General features: G+C 37.0%; 1 protein-coding gene and 1 long non-coding RNA gene across 2 annotated transcripts in view; one reads left to right on the top strand and one right to left on the bottom strand.

Annotated features, from left to right (window-relative positions):
- LOC124952423 overlaps positions 1-17,500 on the bottom strand; it is a 44,369-nt gene that overhangs the window by 7,346 nt on the left and 19,523 nt on the right. Inside the window, exon 3 of the mRNA XM_047502283.1 lies at positions 17,226-17,312. Within this exon, the coding sequence (XP_047358239.1) occupies positions 17,226-17,312 (87 nt within the window). The remainder of the gene's footprint in view (positions 1-17,225; positions 17,313-17,500) is intronic.
- On the top strand, positions 1,355-4,076 carry LOC124952428. The gene is made up of 2 exons (XR_007101902.1): positions 1,355-1,971; positions 3,342-4,076. It is a non-coding gene; the product is annotated as an uncharacterized LOC124952428 (long non-coding RNA).

The raw sequence follows: 17,500 nt of genomic DNA, 5'->3' as shown, positions 1-17,500 counted from the left end.
AGAGAGAGAGAGAGTACAACTTGACGATGTCTTCTCTCCTCAAACTTAAATCACCCTTATCCCCGTCTAACTCTCTCCTTTTCACTCTCTCTCTCACTCTCTTTTTCTCTGATTCAATCAAACAAACGAATAGAGAAATATTAATGAAAACGATATTAAAATTGGCGCCGCCATTTGGATGATTATTCAAGTTTCTTAAGAAGCGCTTAAAGATAAAACGTTTGTAAAAGAATTCTAACCTCCTTGTACCACCCACGAAGCGTATTCTATCGACCGAAGGCATCGTTAATTACTGTGGCAGGTAATAAACACGCTTGGACGTGACACGAGCTAAGAGAGAGAGAGAGAGAGAGAGAGAGAGAGAGAGAGAGAAAGAGAGGAATCGTGTCCGCGCGCGCGTACTAGCGGGCGCACGCGGGAAATGCAACGGAGCCGGCTACTATTATACAGGTAAAGGTGGAAAAGGCAGTGGCCGGTGCAGCATCGCGTATATATGTTATATATATGTATATATACTATGTATATATAATTATGTATACATATGTATATAACGCATTTATATATATATATATATATATATCATACACAATACATATAACATTATACGATTAATGATATATATATATATATATACATGCATGTTTGTATATATCCACATGCATGTTTGTATATATCCACATATATACGATATATGTATACATACATATGTATCGTTGTTCAGACGTGACCCTTGTCCTTCAAACGGCCTTTCTACGAGCGTACGGCAGCTCGACTGGGTGTAGGTACGCCATACGTGTCGCATACCTAACGAACGCGCGTACCATGCGACGAGAAAGCCGGCCACCGACGCACCCGTCGTTGACGACGACGACGACGACGTCGCCGTCGTTTCGACGTATACTACGTTTATTCTATATTACATAGGTACGTTGTACACCTACGTACGTACACATGTATTTATGTATGTATGTATGCGATGATCGCCCGAGCGCAACGACCGGCTGCCGGTTCGACATAACCTACGATTCTTCTATACCAGTAACGTAATCACCGAACCACGAACCACGTCCCTTTTATCTTTCTCAAGAGATATTTATTTTAACGAGAAAATGTCTATCGGAAATTTCTCTTTCTTTTCTTCTTTTTTTCCTCTCTTTTTTCCTTTTTTTTTTTTACGATCGAACGAACGGTTTACATCGTGCGAGTCTCTTAATCGTTGGTCGTATAATTATTGTAGATATAGATATACGACGAGAGGACATAAACGATTGACGAATCGAAATTGGATATACGTAAGTTATATCTGAAAAATATTTTCTCCGTTTGTCTTTCTAGATCTTTTTTATTTTTTTATTTATTTATTTATTTATTTATTTTAATTATTTTTTTATTTATTTCTTCCTTCTTTATATTTTTATTTATTTTATTTATGTCCTTTTTTAAATAAAATTTCTTACAGAGGAAAAATATATACGAGAGGGATCTCGAGTTATGCGAACAGTGGGTACACATATATCCGGACGGTCGGTCCATCGGTGAGAGTACGCGACGATTAAAAATACGCAACGCGCAGCACGCGCCTGAATAGCGTGGTGCCGGCGAACGACGTATGCGTACACGCTTGCGTATGCGTGTGTATGTATACGCGTGCGATCGTGCGTCGTGCGTGCGCGCGCGTATGTGTGTCTCTCGTTAAATAGACGAGTGTTCAGCGATACGAGTATACCGAAGACGACGAAGACGAAAACGAAGACGACGGAGTTTAGAGGAACGTTGTTTGCCTGTGATAAGAGGACAAACCGTACTCGGCTAGTGGCGCCTGTATCGTAACCAGTGACGGATCGGGTGAGCTTGAGGCACGGTGCCACGCGTGCCATCGAGCTCCAAAAATTGATTGCCATCTCACTATGTGTTGCGCTTTCGATTCCTCGCGTAACTTCATTGCGACGTGTGTGGTCCCCGATTACGTGGGTACGTACGTACACATACATACATACATACATACATATATACATACATGTATAGATGTGATATAGCATGTTACTCTGTTTTACCGACCGTGTCGATAAATGGAAAATTTTCTTTTCGCGACTTTGAAAGGAAATAAAGGAAAAAGGAAGTTAAAGAAAAAAAAAAAAAAAAAAAAGAAAAAACAAGAAGAAGAAAAAAGAAAAAAAAAAACAAAACAAACAAAAGAAAAGATAGGTATAAAACTAAATTAAACGAAATAAACTTCAAATATAACTTAAACGAAACGAAACTTTGATTGCTTCTTTATCTTCTTGAAAGCAACATTTGTTAAAAAGATCGTAAGCTCTCTTTTTATATCTTTTCCTCCTTTTTTTTTTTTTTCCTTCTCTCTTTGAACGCTTTCGCAGGCGACGGATCGATCGAGGGCGAAGGCAACTTCGTAGTCGAAACTAGTTATGTACAACACACTACCCCCCCCCCCCTTCCCCGACACGACTAACGTAGTAACCGCGTAATGACCTGATCGTTTATGCTAACCAATATATATATATATATATATATATATATATATATATACACACATTTATACTATAGATCTGCATACGTTATGTGTAGTTAATATACATACATAAACATATATATATATATATATATATATATATATATATATATATATATAGACTTGCGTTTGAGTTCGTCAGAAGTTGTACATAAGTGATAAAAGTCCGGAACAGATTACTGGAAGGGAGGGGAAAAAAAACGAGGTACCACGCTGAGATAGACAAACTAGGAACGAGAACGAAAAACGTTTAAACGGCATTCCTTTACACGCCAGTATGATTCACGGTGGTCTACATCTATACATGTGTGTATCCATATATATATATATAAAAAAGGGAGAGAAAAAAAAATTGAAATGATTCGATCGAATCAAAGATCGATTCGCTCGTTGGCTCGCTCGCTCATTCCTCGCGCCTTTATGGATACGATAATGATCATTGGCGCAAGAACACGATGTGATCGGCATACTGGGCTTATAGGGATTGTGGATAGGGAGGGAAGGGACAGGGATCATTTTCGTCGTGACCTTCGCACATTATAACGAAGAAAACCAAAGAGAAATTTTACGAACAAGTTCGTATGTCCGTCGCGCTGTTTGCCTTGAAGTTCCCCTCCTGAAGGTCCGCAAGAAGAAGAAGAAAAAGAAGAAGAAAAAGAAGAACTTTCAGAAGCCGTTCGAAAAAATTTTTTTCCTTATCTATTTTATTTTCTTTTATTTTATTTTATTTTTCATTTATTTCTTTTTCTTTTACTTTTAATTTTTCCTTTCTTGATCCTTTCTCCTTTTTCTTTTTTTTCTCTCGTTTCAGATATCCACCATATCGGCTTCTAATGCATCTTAGCGAAGTGAGATGTACAAATGACGACGACGACGACGTCGACGTCGACGATTATGAACCAATCGATCGAAATTGTAATATCGAAGGATTGAAATAACTTTAGCTTCGTCAAAGATAAAAATTACACGAAACGGGAGGAATAAACTCTTATATCGTAGTTTCTGCGGTATAGCTGCGATCGATGATAGACATAGGAAATAAAAAAAAAAAAAGAAAAAAAAAGAAGGAAAAAAAAGGAAAAAAAAAAGAAGGAAAGAGAGAGAGAGAGAGAGAGAAACAGGAAAATGGAACTTTTATCCCCCTCGCTTTTGATCTATAAATCGCTGTTTTGATCTATAGATCGCTATCTCTACTGAGCGACAGGTGAATCGACGATGCATTCGTTGACGTCTTTCACGAATATCTTATCCTCTTCTATCCGGTAACATGCATATATTATATGAAGGAAGAAAAAAAGACAACAAATAAAAAAGTAGAAGGTAAAAAAAGGAGGAAAAAAAGAAGAAGAAGAAGAAGAAGAAGAAGAAATAAACACGAACGATGAGAAACACGGCCAAAGCCGTAAGATGTTTCTTAATTTTTCTCTTTCTTTCTCCCTAGCTATCTTGAAAAATTATTCCACGTGCTTTTACGCGCTTACTCTCACCGAAAGTACGTCTTATTGTTAATAAACAATATATATATATATATATAAAGTGAATGATATATGTGTCTACATTTTGTCTCTGTCGTTTTCTCTAATCTTAACGTTTTGCATTTCCTTCTTTCCTGAGAACGCCCACGGTCTTTTGGTAGTGCGCTCACGCGCAAATACTTCGCGACGTCATACGTATCCGTGTATTATGGTACGTGAAATGAATACCATGTAAGATTGGTATAGTCATAAACGATGTTTATAGTGGTGTACCGGTCGACATATTAAAATCGTTGGTAAGGTGGAAGAAGAACGGTCGCATGTCTCTCTCTCTTTCTCTCTTTCTCTTTCTCTATCTCTATGTGTGAATGTATGTGTTTGTGGACGCGTGCGGTATATCACAGATCCGCTATGTAAACGCGCGAGCATTTCTAAAATTAGTGGTCCGACTAAAATTAATATCATCGTCGTCAACGTCGTCAACGTCGTCAACGTCGTCAACGTCGTCAACATCATCGTCATCGTCGTCGTGCCTTTCCATCTCGGGAAGTCCCTTGAGAAAACGTCGAGAGAATAATGATCGATGTCTGCTTCCTTCTTTTTCTTCATTTATATATGCATTTTCTTTTTATTATTTTTATTTTTTTTTTTTCTTTTTCTTTTCTCTCTCTCTCTCTCTCTCTCTCTCTCTCTCTCTCTCTTTTTTCTTTTTCTTTTTTTTTTTTTTTTCATACACAAAAGTATAAAGTCTATTTAAACTAAATGCGATTGACGGAAGTGAACCTTTGAAATTAAATATGGGATCATCTTTCCAAGTGAACGAATTTAATTAAAAATCATATTTAATGAATTTAATTAGAAATCAAATGCAATTTACATATACGTATGTATGTACTTATGTATAGGTACATGTATCATATCGTATTGTATTTTATCTTCTCCAGTTTTGCCTTAAAGAATTTGTCAAAATGATTCAAAACCGCCATGATTTTGTTTCCATGGCGAACGCCATGGTGTTCTATATAATTACGATAAATAAACTTTGTACGAGCAAATTTTAATGGCAACGATATATATATATATATATATATATATATAGATAGATAGATAGATATCGTGAAAAGTAAGAAGATATTATAGAGAAAGAGAAAAAGAGAGAGAGAGAGAACATAGAACATAGAAATGATTCTATTGACATAATAAATCTCTCCATAAAGAATTAATTAAAACGATATCGACGAGAATCGATCGCGATTTATTTACACAAAGAAACGATTTATGTAAACAAATTAATTGGAACGATTTCAAAGAATCGTGCTTTCTACGATATAATGCAGAAAAGGATTTGCAGAAGAGAAGTACGATAAAAAAAGAAAGAATGAAAGAAAAAAAAAAAAGAAAGAATAAAGAGAGAGAGAGAGAGAAAGAGAAGAAAGAAAGAAGAAAGAAAAAAAGAAAAGAAAGGAAACAAAAGAGAGAAAAGGTTAAGTCCCGCTAGCGTGGTCGTAAAACATGGAAAACACAATGATATCATACACCCGTGAAGGAGCTTTCGTATATATGTACCGAAGAGAGGACGACCGTGCTTGGCTATATAAGATACGTGTTGACTCTTTGTAATGGCAGAATAAAAGATGGCCCGACGCCAGTGAAGGCGCCACATACCAGGCGCCGCCTAACCTCTCTTTTCCTTCTCTCCTCTCCTCACCTTTCCCCCAGTCCCAGCGAACTCGTCTCGTTCTCTCTCTCTCTCTCTCTCTTGCTCGCACGACTCGCCGCTTACCCCCCACCACCATTCTACAGTGGCGCTCCCACCACTCTTGGACTCGCTTGATCACCCGATAGCTTTGCTCCAACCGTACTACCTCCCCTCCAGTTAAGTTAGAGTCCCCCCTCCCCCACTATCCGGCATCGTCTCAACCACGCACGCTGCTACCACGTCCTTCTACGACCTCCTGTCCTCTGTACGCCGCTGCACTGCCCCCACCCCTCCCAATCCCGCTGCCGCCGCTCCTCCTCCGCCCTGCCGGACAATTCTTTAACCCTATATAAACACGACCGCGTGTGCATGCATATATATATATATATATATATGTGTACATAACGTGCTAACGCCATACGTGAGAACATATACACACGTATTATTAGAAAAGCGCGTAAATAATATGCCATTTCTTTTCAGTGTATATGAAATGGTAGTAGATATATATATATATATATATATATATATATATAGAGAGAGAGAGAGAGAGAGAAAGAGTATACATCTTTTTTTTCGCAGGTTGTGTCGAACGTCACAGTCAGCTCTTTCTCTCTTTTTCTTTGCTTCCGAGATATATCCTCCCCACCTCCATCTCCTCCTCCTCCTCCTCCTCTTTCCTCCTTTCAAAGCATGCTCGAGATATGCACTTTGAGATCGCGTTCGGTAATTTTGCAAGAGCGCAGACAGGCAGTGGTGTAAGAACGAAGGGAACTCGGCCGCGTACTTCTCACATTCGCATAGCTTTCGTGTCGCGTTCTATTCGATCTTACGAAGTCGGTTGAGTTACGTCAGAAACGAAAGAAAGAAAGAAAGAAAGAAAGAAAGAAAGAGAGAAAGAAAGAAATAACGAACGAACGTACGAACGAATGTACAAACGAACGAACACGGGGAGGGGGGGTATCGTCTTCGTTCGTCGTAATATAGAAAAGGATCTTTCAGACGAGTTTTGTATGATCCAGAATTGTTTTCTTTTTTTTTCTTTCTTTTTTTTTTTTTTTTTTTTTTTTTTTTAAGGCTAAGGCGACGAAGATTTTTCTATATGGAATAATAAACGTGAAAGAGAGCTTAGAGCAAGCGCCCAAGAAGAACGATAGAAATCTACGAATCCATGAGAACATTGGAGACATTCTGGAAGAGGAGAAGAAGAAGAAGGATAAAGGGAAATTGGGATGAAGAGGGGAAAGAGATGGGATTGGGGGAGACGATTCGTCGTAAAGACGAAACGGGAGGAATGTCTTTCTTCTCTCTCTCTCTCTGTCTCTCTCTCTCTCTCTCTTTCTCTGTGCTCGCTTTCGAGGGGACAACGAAACGGTGTATATACATTGGAAAAAGAAAAAGAAATGGAAGAAGTTAGAAGAAAGAAGATAAAGAAGAAGAAGAAACTCACGTAAGCAGCGGCTTAAGATATCGATATAAATCGACATCCATATAAATTTTCATATCGATCGTGTCGTATAACGTTGGCTTGTTAACGTAGAAAAGAAGAAAAAAAAAAAAAGAAAAAAAAAAAAAAGAAGGAAAAAAAAAAGAAGAAAAGGAAAAGAAAGAAAAGAAAACTAAACAAGCAAATAAACAAACAAACAAACAAACAAACAAACAAACAAAAAAAAACAGGAAGAAATATTTATTGCGTAAGGATCTTTTAACTCACGATCACCGGACCGTTCTAACAAAATCCAACGGTATAATGAGAAATTCAATTCTGGGAAAATTATCATGATTGCCCTAAACACTATTCGATTAGTAGTATTAAAGAATGTTAATTGGGCTTTTGCACATGCGATATACATATGTAATATGTATGTATCGACTCGATTGGTTGGATCACCACCTGTCTAACGTATTTGTGACAAGATAATTTTAGTTTTTTTTTTTTTTTTTTTTTTTTTTTCTGTCAATATCGACAGACAGAGAGAGAGAGAGAGAGAGAGAGAGAGAGAGAGAGAGAGAGAGAGAGAGAGAGAGAGAGAAAGGGTTGGAAGGAGAGGTTGAGAAAAGGAAAGAAAGAAAAACAGAAAAAGAGAGAGAAAAGAAATAGGGAAAGATAGAGATAAAATGATCGAGGAAAATCTGGAACGCATGGCAAAATTGCATGGAGCAATTAGCGCGTGCATAAGCATACATATACGCGTATATACATACGTACGTACATACATACATACATACATATGTGCTTGGAGTTACGCGTGCGCGGCTTAATTCCCGAGTATTTCTATTCCCTTGTCTCTCCTCTCCTCTCGTCTTCGTTCGCGTACCAACGAACGCGCGTGCGATCAGCCTCTCTGTAACACTCCTACTGTTTTTTCTCTCTCTCTCTCTCTCTCTCTCTCTCTTTCTGCGATCGCGCTCATAAAGCTGCGTTTCCACTTGACGCGAGTTTATAACTATACTTCCGAAGAGATATCGAAAGATGAGAGAAAGAAGAAGAACCAATGGAAAATTGCTTACGAGGAAACTCTTAGAAAATGGCTCGATAAGCTTTCAAGAGAATTTTCTGTAATAAAGGAAATAACACGATAGATATACGATAATATCGTCATACAAATTTTCCTCTTCCTAAGTATCTTATAAATACTTTACTTCGACGTTGAACAAAGTGACGAGTTAAGAACGATTTTAAGAACGTTTTCGGTTTAAACTATTCAAATGTTTGTTATTTACAAAGGAGAAAGAATCTACGAAAGCGTCAATATTATTACGACGTTATATTAACTCACGTTTTCTAAGCGAAAGCTCTCGCGACTTTTTCGATAACCTCGTTTCCTAATACACAGTTAACAGCCTAAGCCGATATTATCGTCTCGCAAGAATAAATGTAGTTGTAGTAGTAGTAGTACTAGTAGTAGTAGTAGTAGTAGTAGTAATAGTAGTAGTAGTAGTAGTAGTAGTAGTAGTAGTAATAGTAATAGTAGTAGTCAGGCTACTCGCCGTGCTTCGTTGCCTCGCCTCAATCGAGAGTATATGTAGTAGTACATACGTATATATATACATACATACATACATACATACATAGATACGTACATACATACATAGAAAGGAGACGCGAGTCACCCACGCGATTCCGATCCGTGAAAGGCGCCGTTTACCGATTATATATCGATTATATACCGATTCTCCGATCGTTATTATCATTATTGTTATACGCTTCTTTCCTCCTCCAAGTAGAAATGTAGAGATAGAGAGAAAAAGATAGATAGATGGATAGTTAGATAGATAGATAGAGAGAGAGAGAGAGAGAGAGAGTAAAAGTAAAGAGATAGATAGATATATAGAGAGAAAAAGAGAACTACGAGTACTTGTAAGTTTATCTACGATTATCGCCTTTTAAACGTCTCTGACATTCGCGTCCCATTTATCGGTTACACACTCTTATTAACCAACGAATAATCGCGCATAAGTTCCCATTCGAAATCTGTCCGCAAGTAGACGTGGGCTTAGCGCGTGGGCGGAGCGGAAGATGGAAACACATGGCCGAGAAAGAGACTGAGAAAGAGAGAGAGAGAGAGAGAGAGAGAGAGAAAGAGAGAGAGAGAGAGAAGATACTTAAGCCGAAGGCCCCCGTGGAAATTCAATCTCGTCTCGATACGACGACGACATTAACGAAAGGCGCCTGCACAGTTCCCTCCTATCCCCTTTCGTATTCCCTCCTCCCACATCTCTTTACCTCTCCCTGCTCCTTTTCACTATCTCTTCGGCCATTCACAAGAACGAGCCGGACCGGTCCCAACGAAAAGATCGTGACCGATCGAGAGGATGCTTTCGGACCCATTGGCGTAGCCCAAACTCTGATTATTAGCTTGTAAAAGGAAAAAAAAAAAAAAGGATAGAAAAAAAAAATAAGAGACACCTAAGAAAAATATTTTTTTTTCTCTTCTCGGAGAGAAAGTTTTTCTCTTCTTTTTTTGTTTATTTTCTTTTTGTTTTACATTGGTAATTCTACTTTTGGTCTCATTCAGAAAGATTTTTGTTTTATTTATGTTTATTCGAAACACCATTTGATCGAATGCATTTCGTCTCATGGAAAGGCACTTTTTTAAATCAACAATGCACGAAATGATCGATTTACGATTTTAAAGGAAAATTAAGAAATAAACAAAAATTCTCAATGGTTAGTAAATTTTATGAAAAGTTTATTGATCTCTCGAATATAATTATTCATTAAACCGATATATTAGTAGATACTTAGTTATATATACTTAGGTATATACATGTACACTTTTATATTGGTACATGTATTTGTATATATATATATATATACGAATGGAGATAAATTGATGATGATTTCCAATGAATTTGTCGGTGTCCTTGAAAACGAAAATAGTCATACAAACTTAACGAAACTTTGATGATAAAGGAATTGTGAGAATGAAGTTTCGCGTAAAAAGACATGCGAATTTTGATGGATGGCCGCCATCTTATCTCTCTCTCTCTCTCTTTTTTCTTTTTTTCTCTTTAACTATGTTTCGGAGAAAAATTTATTCCGTTCGAACGTGGGAACTCATTGTAATTTAATTATTCGTTTAATCGAGATCGTGTCATAGTTTTTCGTGGAAAATATCGTATATGTAATTATATAAATGAACGTACTTATGTATCATTGAGTACGTGAGTACGTGCGTATACTACTTGTGGGTTTTATTAATTTAGTTTGTCGATGACAATGAAGACGACGATGAGGACGACGATGACAACAACGACGACAACGACGAGAACGACAAGAACGACATGCTTGTTTGTACGTTCCGATAAATTCCTATCTTATAATGGGGAAGAGCGTAAGGTTAAGAGCGATTACAATCGTTCGCGCGCGCGCGCGCTCGCTTTTATAATTGTACAAGGAAAATTTGCAAATTTGAACGTAACTAATTGAAAGACCATCGAAATTATAATAACGATCGATAGAAATGATGAACCGTTATCGAATTAGTTATCGATAATTGAGACTACGTCTACAAAATAAAAAAGTATTTTAATGCGATATTATTACTCGTCGTCTATAAATAATTCTGACGGAACTATACGTGACATGTTTTTATTAAAGAAAAAAAAAAAAAAAGAAAAGAAAAAAAAAAAAAAAAAAGAAAAGAAAAAAGAGAAAGAAAAGAAAAGAAAAAAAAGGGGATTAAGGTACGAAAAAATCGTTGTTAATTTTTTTTCACGTTTTTTGTTTTTCGATTTTTTTTTCTCCTTTTTTTTCTTTTTTTTCTTTTCTTTTTTTTTTTTTTTTTAACGAAAGTATGTCCTTCGCAAAGAGACGTGACTCGAATTTCCTCGTGTAATTATTGACTCGACAATTCACAGTTAAAATCCATGACGTTACCTATTCATAAACAGAGCGCAAGACTTTAATACGCGTTTGTCTCTGTAGATATCATTTTCACGTTTTAGCCTCTTTTTATCAGAGCACGTCGTCGCTCGTGGAAATTTATCTGACGAAAAAAAAAAAAAAAAAAAAAAAAAAAAAAGGAAAAAAAATAATTTAATTACGTACAATATGAATGAAAACAGAAAAAAAACGGGGGAGAAAAAAAATAATAAATAAATAAATAAATAAATATCAAAATAGCTAATTCTATTTTTATCATTGAAACGTTGTAATGACTTCAATAAATCAAATGATTAAGTAAACGTATTGAAACACAACAGAGAGAAAGAGAAAGAGAGAAAGAAAGAGACGAAAGTATGCGATTGCTAAAGTGACAATATGGATGAGTAGGATTAGTTCCTCCGTGATATTAGTTTTTCATCTTTTCCAACGGCGTAAAAGTACATAACGATGATATATAGTTAAACGAAGAGTAGTACCACTTCTGGATCTATTTTCACTTCGATCGAAGGATCGAGGCCGTCGACCTAAACGGATCTCTTGTATACAAAAGAAAGAAAGAGAAAAACAGACAGACAGACAGACAGACAGACAGAAAGAGAGAGATAGATAGAGAGAGAGAGAGAGAGAGAGAGAGAGAGAGAGAGAGAGAGAGAGAAAGAAAGAGAGAAATTGAATAGGTACGGTAGCAGAAGGAAGATGGCTAAAACGACGTCGTCGTCGTCGAGCAATCAGTCCTTCATTTTATTAAGAGGCTTATTCGCGCCGCGATTTCATTCCGGCTTCTCTCAAGTGGCCTGATCCAATTCGATTTCATGCCGCATACCCTCCTCCTCCTCCTCCTCTTCTTCTTCTTCCTTCTCCTCCTCCTCCTCCAGCTCTCTTCTTCTTCTTCTTTTTCTTCATCTTCTTCATCTTTTTCTAACATGCCGTCGGTCTCGTTGTCGTTTTTTTTTCCATTGGTTCGCGAAGAGCTTACAGCTCGTGCACTCGATCACGAAGTTCTTCTTCCTCTATTTTCCAGTTCGACCGAGTGAACGACGATGAGGAGTAACTGATGCAACGCGATCGATTCGACCGATTGATTTCGAGGAAGACGAAGGCAAACGTGACCGATCGGCCATCGATTCGAATGAATCACGAAGAAAAGAGAGTGAGAGAGAGGGAGAGAGAGAGAGAAGGAAAAAGAATCGAGGAAGAATCCATTACGCGAGTAGCTTCGTTTTCCGCAAAAAAAAAAAAAAAAAAAAGAAAAAAAAAAGAAAAAAAAAAGAAGAAAAAAAAAGCAACTGAGATCAATGGATGTCTAATAATGAAATCGCGGAAGCTGTTACTTCCGCTTGGAAGAGATATCTCCCCTTTAAGGATTTCGATCGAACTTTCCCAAGGCCGACCTTGACCTTCTTGCTCGGATAACTCGTCGAAAAAAAAAACAGGAGAAAAAAGAAAAAGAGAGAAAAAGAGAGAGAAATCTCGAGTTCCATTCATTTCTTCGCTTTTCAATTTATCCTTTTCTTTTTCTTTTCTTTTCCTTTTCTTTTTTTTTTTTTATCTATTAATACGATAATACAATACGATTCGATAATACGATATATGTGTTACGATCGGTTTCGAGATATTCAGATAAACTCCCAGAGAAAGTAAAGGATATACCGGTGTTTGATCGCCTGTTGAATGAGAGAGAGAGAGAGAGAGAGAGAGAGAGAGAGAAAAGAAAGAAAGAGAAAAGATATAGAGATGCACACAGAGACATTATTGAGAGAAAGAAGAAGAAGAAGAAGAATACGAAGAAGAAGAAGAAGAAGAGAAAATAAAAGGAAAAGGACGTAATGAGTCTGCCATTCTGACTCGAGGGTGTTCGGATCTCGTGAGAGGAAGAGGAAAGAGAAGCGAGCGAGTGAGAGAGCAAGCAGAGAAAGAGAGAGAGAGAGAACAACCTGTTGCGGAGCAACAGGAGAATACGTGGGTGTTTCAGAGAGACATAATCCTATCCTCCCGTTTCGAAGAGATTTCAAGGGTCTCATAACGAAATTTGGTTTAACTCGTTCCCTTTCTCACGGTTTCCTTTTTTATTTATTATCCTCGTTAATATTACGCTAATACATTAGGCTCGTGAACCAACTAAGCTACAAACACATACACATCATACGTGCACAAACATAAGCACATGTGCATTAAAGTAGAATCGGTTATGCACGTACGTGTGTAAGTGTATATACATACATATACACATATACACACAGACACATATATGTATGTATCTATATAATACCTGCATATTTAATGTCACGTTCTTCGCGTAATTCATCGTGATGGTGAGGGAACTGAGTGGGGAGGAGAGAGGAGGAGACGAAGGAATGGATAGAAAGAGAGAGAGAGAGAGAGAGAGAGAGAGAGAAAAAGGAAATGGCGGAATTGTATCCTAAGCAAAACGATGAGGAGGACGACCCACGTCGAAACGAAGATATTGGCCAATATGCCGCGTGTCGAGTAGGTAGACCGAGGCCAAAAAAGATAGAAATAGAGAAGAATCTTCTTCTGATAAATGATCGGTACGTTTTATACGTGAAATATCTCGATTAATCATTTTGAAACGATAGGACGTCTTACGTATATATATACATACATACATACATATATATACATACATACATATATATATATATATATATGCATAATCGTTCGAATTTCTAAACGTGTAATAATTAAATTATGCTCCGGATTAAATTTAAAATGAGAGAGAGAGAAATAGAGAGAAAGAGAGAGAGAGAGAGAAAGGGAGAAAGATAAATAGATAGATAGATAGAGAGAGAAAGGGATAGAACGAATAAGATTCAACATCGTATATCGATCGATCGTCTGCTACGAAGGAAGGAAAGGAAAGGAAAGGAAAGGAGAGAGAGAGAGAGAGAGAGAGAGAGAGAGAGAGAGAGAGAGAGAGAGAGAGAGAGAGAGTGCTAGAGCCAAAATAAATCAATAAAATAGCAAGCCGAGTCGAGCACGTACGTGTATGCGTGTTAACGTAGAGAGAGAGAGAGAGAGAGAGAGAGAGAGAGAGAGAGAGAGAGAGAGAGAGAGAGAGAGAGAAAGAGAGAGTGTATGGAGAGAGTAACAGAGTAAGAGAGAGAGAAAGAAAGAGAGAGGAGGGTGGTGGCGAGACGAGAGACAGGAGGAGAGGAGAAAGAGGAAAGGAGAACGAGCGAGGTCGAGACACGCGGCAGCTGTCTGGCGCCAGGGGTCCCCCTGTTCCCTCAAACAGTCGCGCCGAATGCCACCCACCTTCGTCGACCTATCGTGCCATTCTCAAACCTGCATCCCGGGAGCCGGCTTTCCTTCCTCTCGGCTTTTTCTTTTTTTTTTCCTTCCTTTTGCCTTTTTCCTTTTTCTTTTTCATTCTTCCCTTTCTTTACTCTTCTTTTTTTCTTTTCTATCTCTTTCTCTCTCTCTCTCTCTCTCTCTCTCTCTCTCTCTCTCTTTCTATCTATCTCTCGTTTTCTCTCTCTTTCTATTTCATTCTCGACAATTATTTCGAAGGTGCTCCGGAATATTCACCGACGAAAGGGCCGCCATTTTTGTTCCTCGGCCAAATCTCTCATATTAAATCAGCTTATATCATTAAATATATATATATATATATATATATATATATGTATATATATATTGTTTATAAATTATTATATTTATAAATTAAGTCTATATATATATACATATAAAAAATTAATCGATGCCAATCATAAATTTAATTGCTAATATCTATAAATTCAACGTAGAAAAGTTTATTAGTATCGCGATAAAGTTAAAGTTTCGAGGCGGAAGATTTAAAAAGAAAAGAGATTCGAGTGCGTGGCTACTTGGAAGAGTTCGACGAGTGGCTCGGTCAATTTCTCTCTCTCTCTCTCTCTCTCTCTCTCTCTCTCTCTCTCTCTCTCTCTCTCTTTCGCTGTCTCTCCTTCTCTTTCGCTCTTCCTCGGCATTCGCGTTGAATACTTCGCCACGGACGCAATTTGCTGCCGGCTTGGGAATGCCTGACGTCGTTAGAGCAGTGGCCTTTGCATTGGCAAAGGCAGATAGTAAAAGCAAAGGCCTCTCTCCTCCGATGATGCCACAAGGAAATCACAGCTCGTAAACGTTTCTCGGTCTTGACTCGCGTCCGTCTGTCTCTCTTCTATCCGTCTTCTTCTCTTCGTGACATCAACGTGGCTACGTACCGAACAATGTATATATATATATAGATATATATATATGTGATGTGATACAAGAGATGATATATATCCAGCATGATACGATATATATATATATATATATATATATATATATATATATATATATATATATATTGAAAATAAATCAATCATTTTTTCAAGTTCGATCGAACTCCTTTCGAAGGTCCCTTTTTTTATTTGATTTCATTTTGTTCATTTTATTTATTTCTTTAATTGGTTTTTTATTTTTTTTTAAATATCACTGTTCCTATCGCTTCATTATCTCTATTATCTGTTGTCATAAAAAAAAAAAAAAAGTAAAAAAAAGAAAAAAGAAAAAAACGAAGACAAAAAAACAAGAAAAAAAAAATTGATCAATTCAGCGAAAACTATTTCTTGACCTTGTCCCAAATTCACGATAGGATCGAAAGAAAGAATGAATAGAGAAGAAAGATCTCTCTCTCCCTCTCTCTTTGTTTTTTTCAAAAGTCAAAATAAAAAGAGATAGAGAGAGAAAAGAGATAACTTTTTTCGTTTTGTAGTTGGCTCCTGAAATGTTTCAAGCGTTCTGCGAAGCAAACGAAGAGCGACCCGAAAAACGAAGAGAAGAGCTCGCGTACCACGCGGTGCGTCATGCGTGAAAACCTGCGCGCGCGTCAGCCTCGTGGAACGTTCGTGCCGAGGAAATTTCTTCAACGACGACGACGACGACGACGACGACGGCGACGACGACGAAGAAAAAGAAGAAGGCTTCCTCGGAGAAATTCGAGCGATGTATAATTTTCTTTCGAAGAAAACATATACACTTATATTTTCAATACTTATTATTTCAAATTTATATTTATATTTTAATTTTTTTCTAAAATTTTTACAAATACATACATATATATATATATATACATATACAATAATTTTTATTATTATAATTATTAATAATTATAATAATTTTATAATTATTGTTGTTTTTAATTCTATAACTATTTTTGTTGTAATATATATTTCGAATTAATCAAAATTTATATCTGTATAAAACAATAAAATATTCACTGTAGTGTGTATATATATATATATATATATAAAAGTTATATGAACTATAGCGAGATAAATTCTCGTAAAGAATGAAAAGTAGAAAAAAGGATGATAAAAAGTTGAAAGAAATCCGTGAACCTTGGTATCTCTTTAAACATCGGTCCAAAACTTTTTCCGAGGAAAGATTTTTCCTAGAAAAGGGAAGAAAGAAAAACTGGGAAAGCAAAAGGAAGAGACAGACACACACACACACACACACACACATACATACATATACACAGAAAGAGAGAGAAAGAGAGAGAAAGAGAGAGAAAGAAAGAAGAACCTGTTGGCGAATTCGCCGGTAGGATCTCGATTGTAGGACGCGGAAGTGAAAAACGCGAGGTGAAGACGAAGAGAAGAAATCGTTCTCGTGGCGACGTTCAAGGTTAGCCACGTGGATATAGGCGTAGCCACCAAGAGCAATGGCGTAAACCCGATGGACCCTACTTGAAACAACCGTTACGATCGATACCATAGATCTATATTCCTTTCTTTTTATTTTTTCATTTTTTTAAATAATAATTTCATTGTCCCTTTAAAGAATCCGATATTATTTAGGTCCAATACTTCGAGAATGATTATTGCAATAAAAAAAAAAAAAAAAAAAAAAAAATCTGTAACAAAGATAACAATGATAACAATAATTATTATTAACAATAATATAATAATAACATTATTATTATTATTGTTGTTGTTATTGTTATTATAAAAACGTAAAAGGTGAATTTCTCTTGGCGTGAGTTTACGTTAACGCGTTATAGTAGTAAGAGATAGATCGCGGGAACGCAAGAAGAAAATTCGTTTAACTGGAGCAAAGTTGATCTAAAAAGGGAGTGTTTAATCTCTAAAGCATAGTTACCTTCTCCGTTGGTGGTAAGAGAGCCGGGAAGTGGCAGGGGCATGCTGCTTTTGCACCGACGTTGATCCCCTTCGCTTGGCGCACGATCTGAAAATAAACGGCAACCCCATCAGAGAAACTTCTTCCCTCGCACACCCAAAATATTTTAATTTACTCTTTTTGCATACACATTTACGCGACACTCGTTACTCGCACTTTTCGTGGTCCAAACCATATGCATATCTACTTATATGCATATATATATATATATATATATATACGTATATATATTATAT

Source organism: Vespa velutina, chromosome 10, assembly GCF_912470025.1.
Source record: "Vespa velutina chromosome 10, iVesVel2.1, whole genome shotgun sequence".
NCBI lineage: Eukaryota > Metazoa > Arthropoda > Insecta > Hymenoptera > Vespidae > Vespa > Vespa velutina.
Note: the sequence above shows the minus strand (reverse complement) of the source record. Positions and strands in the feature narration are given on the sequence as shown.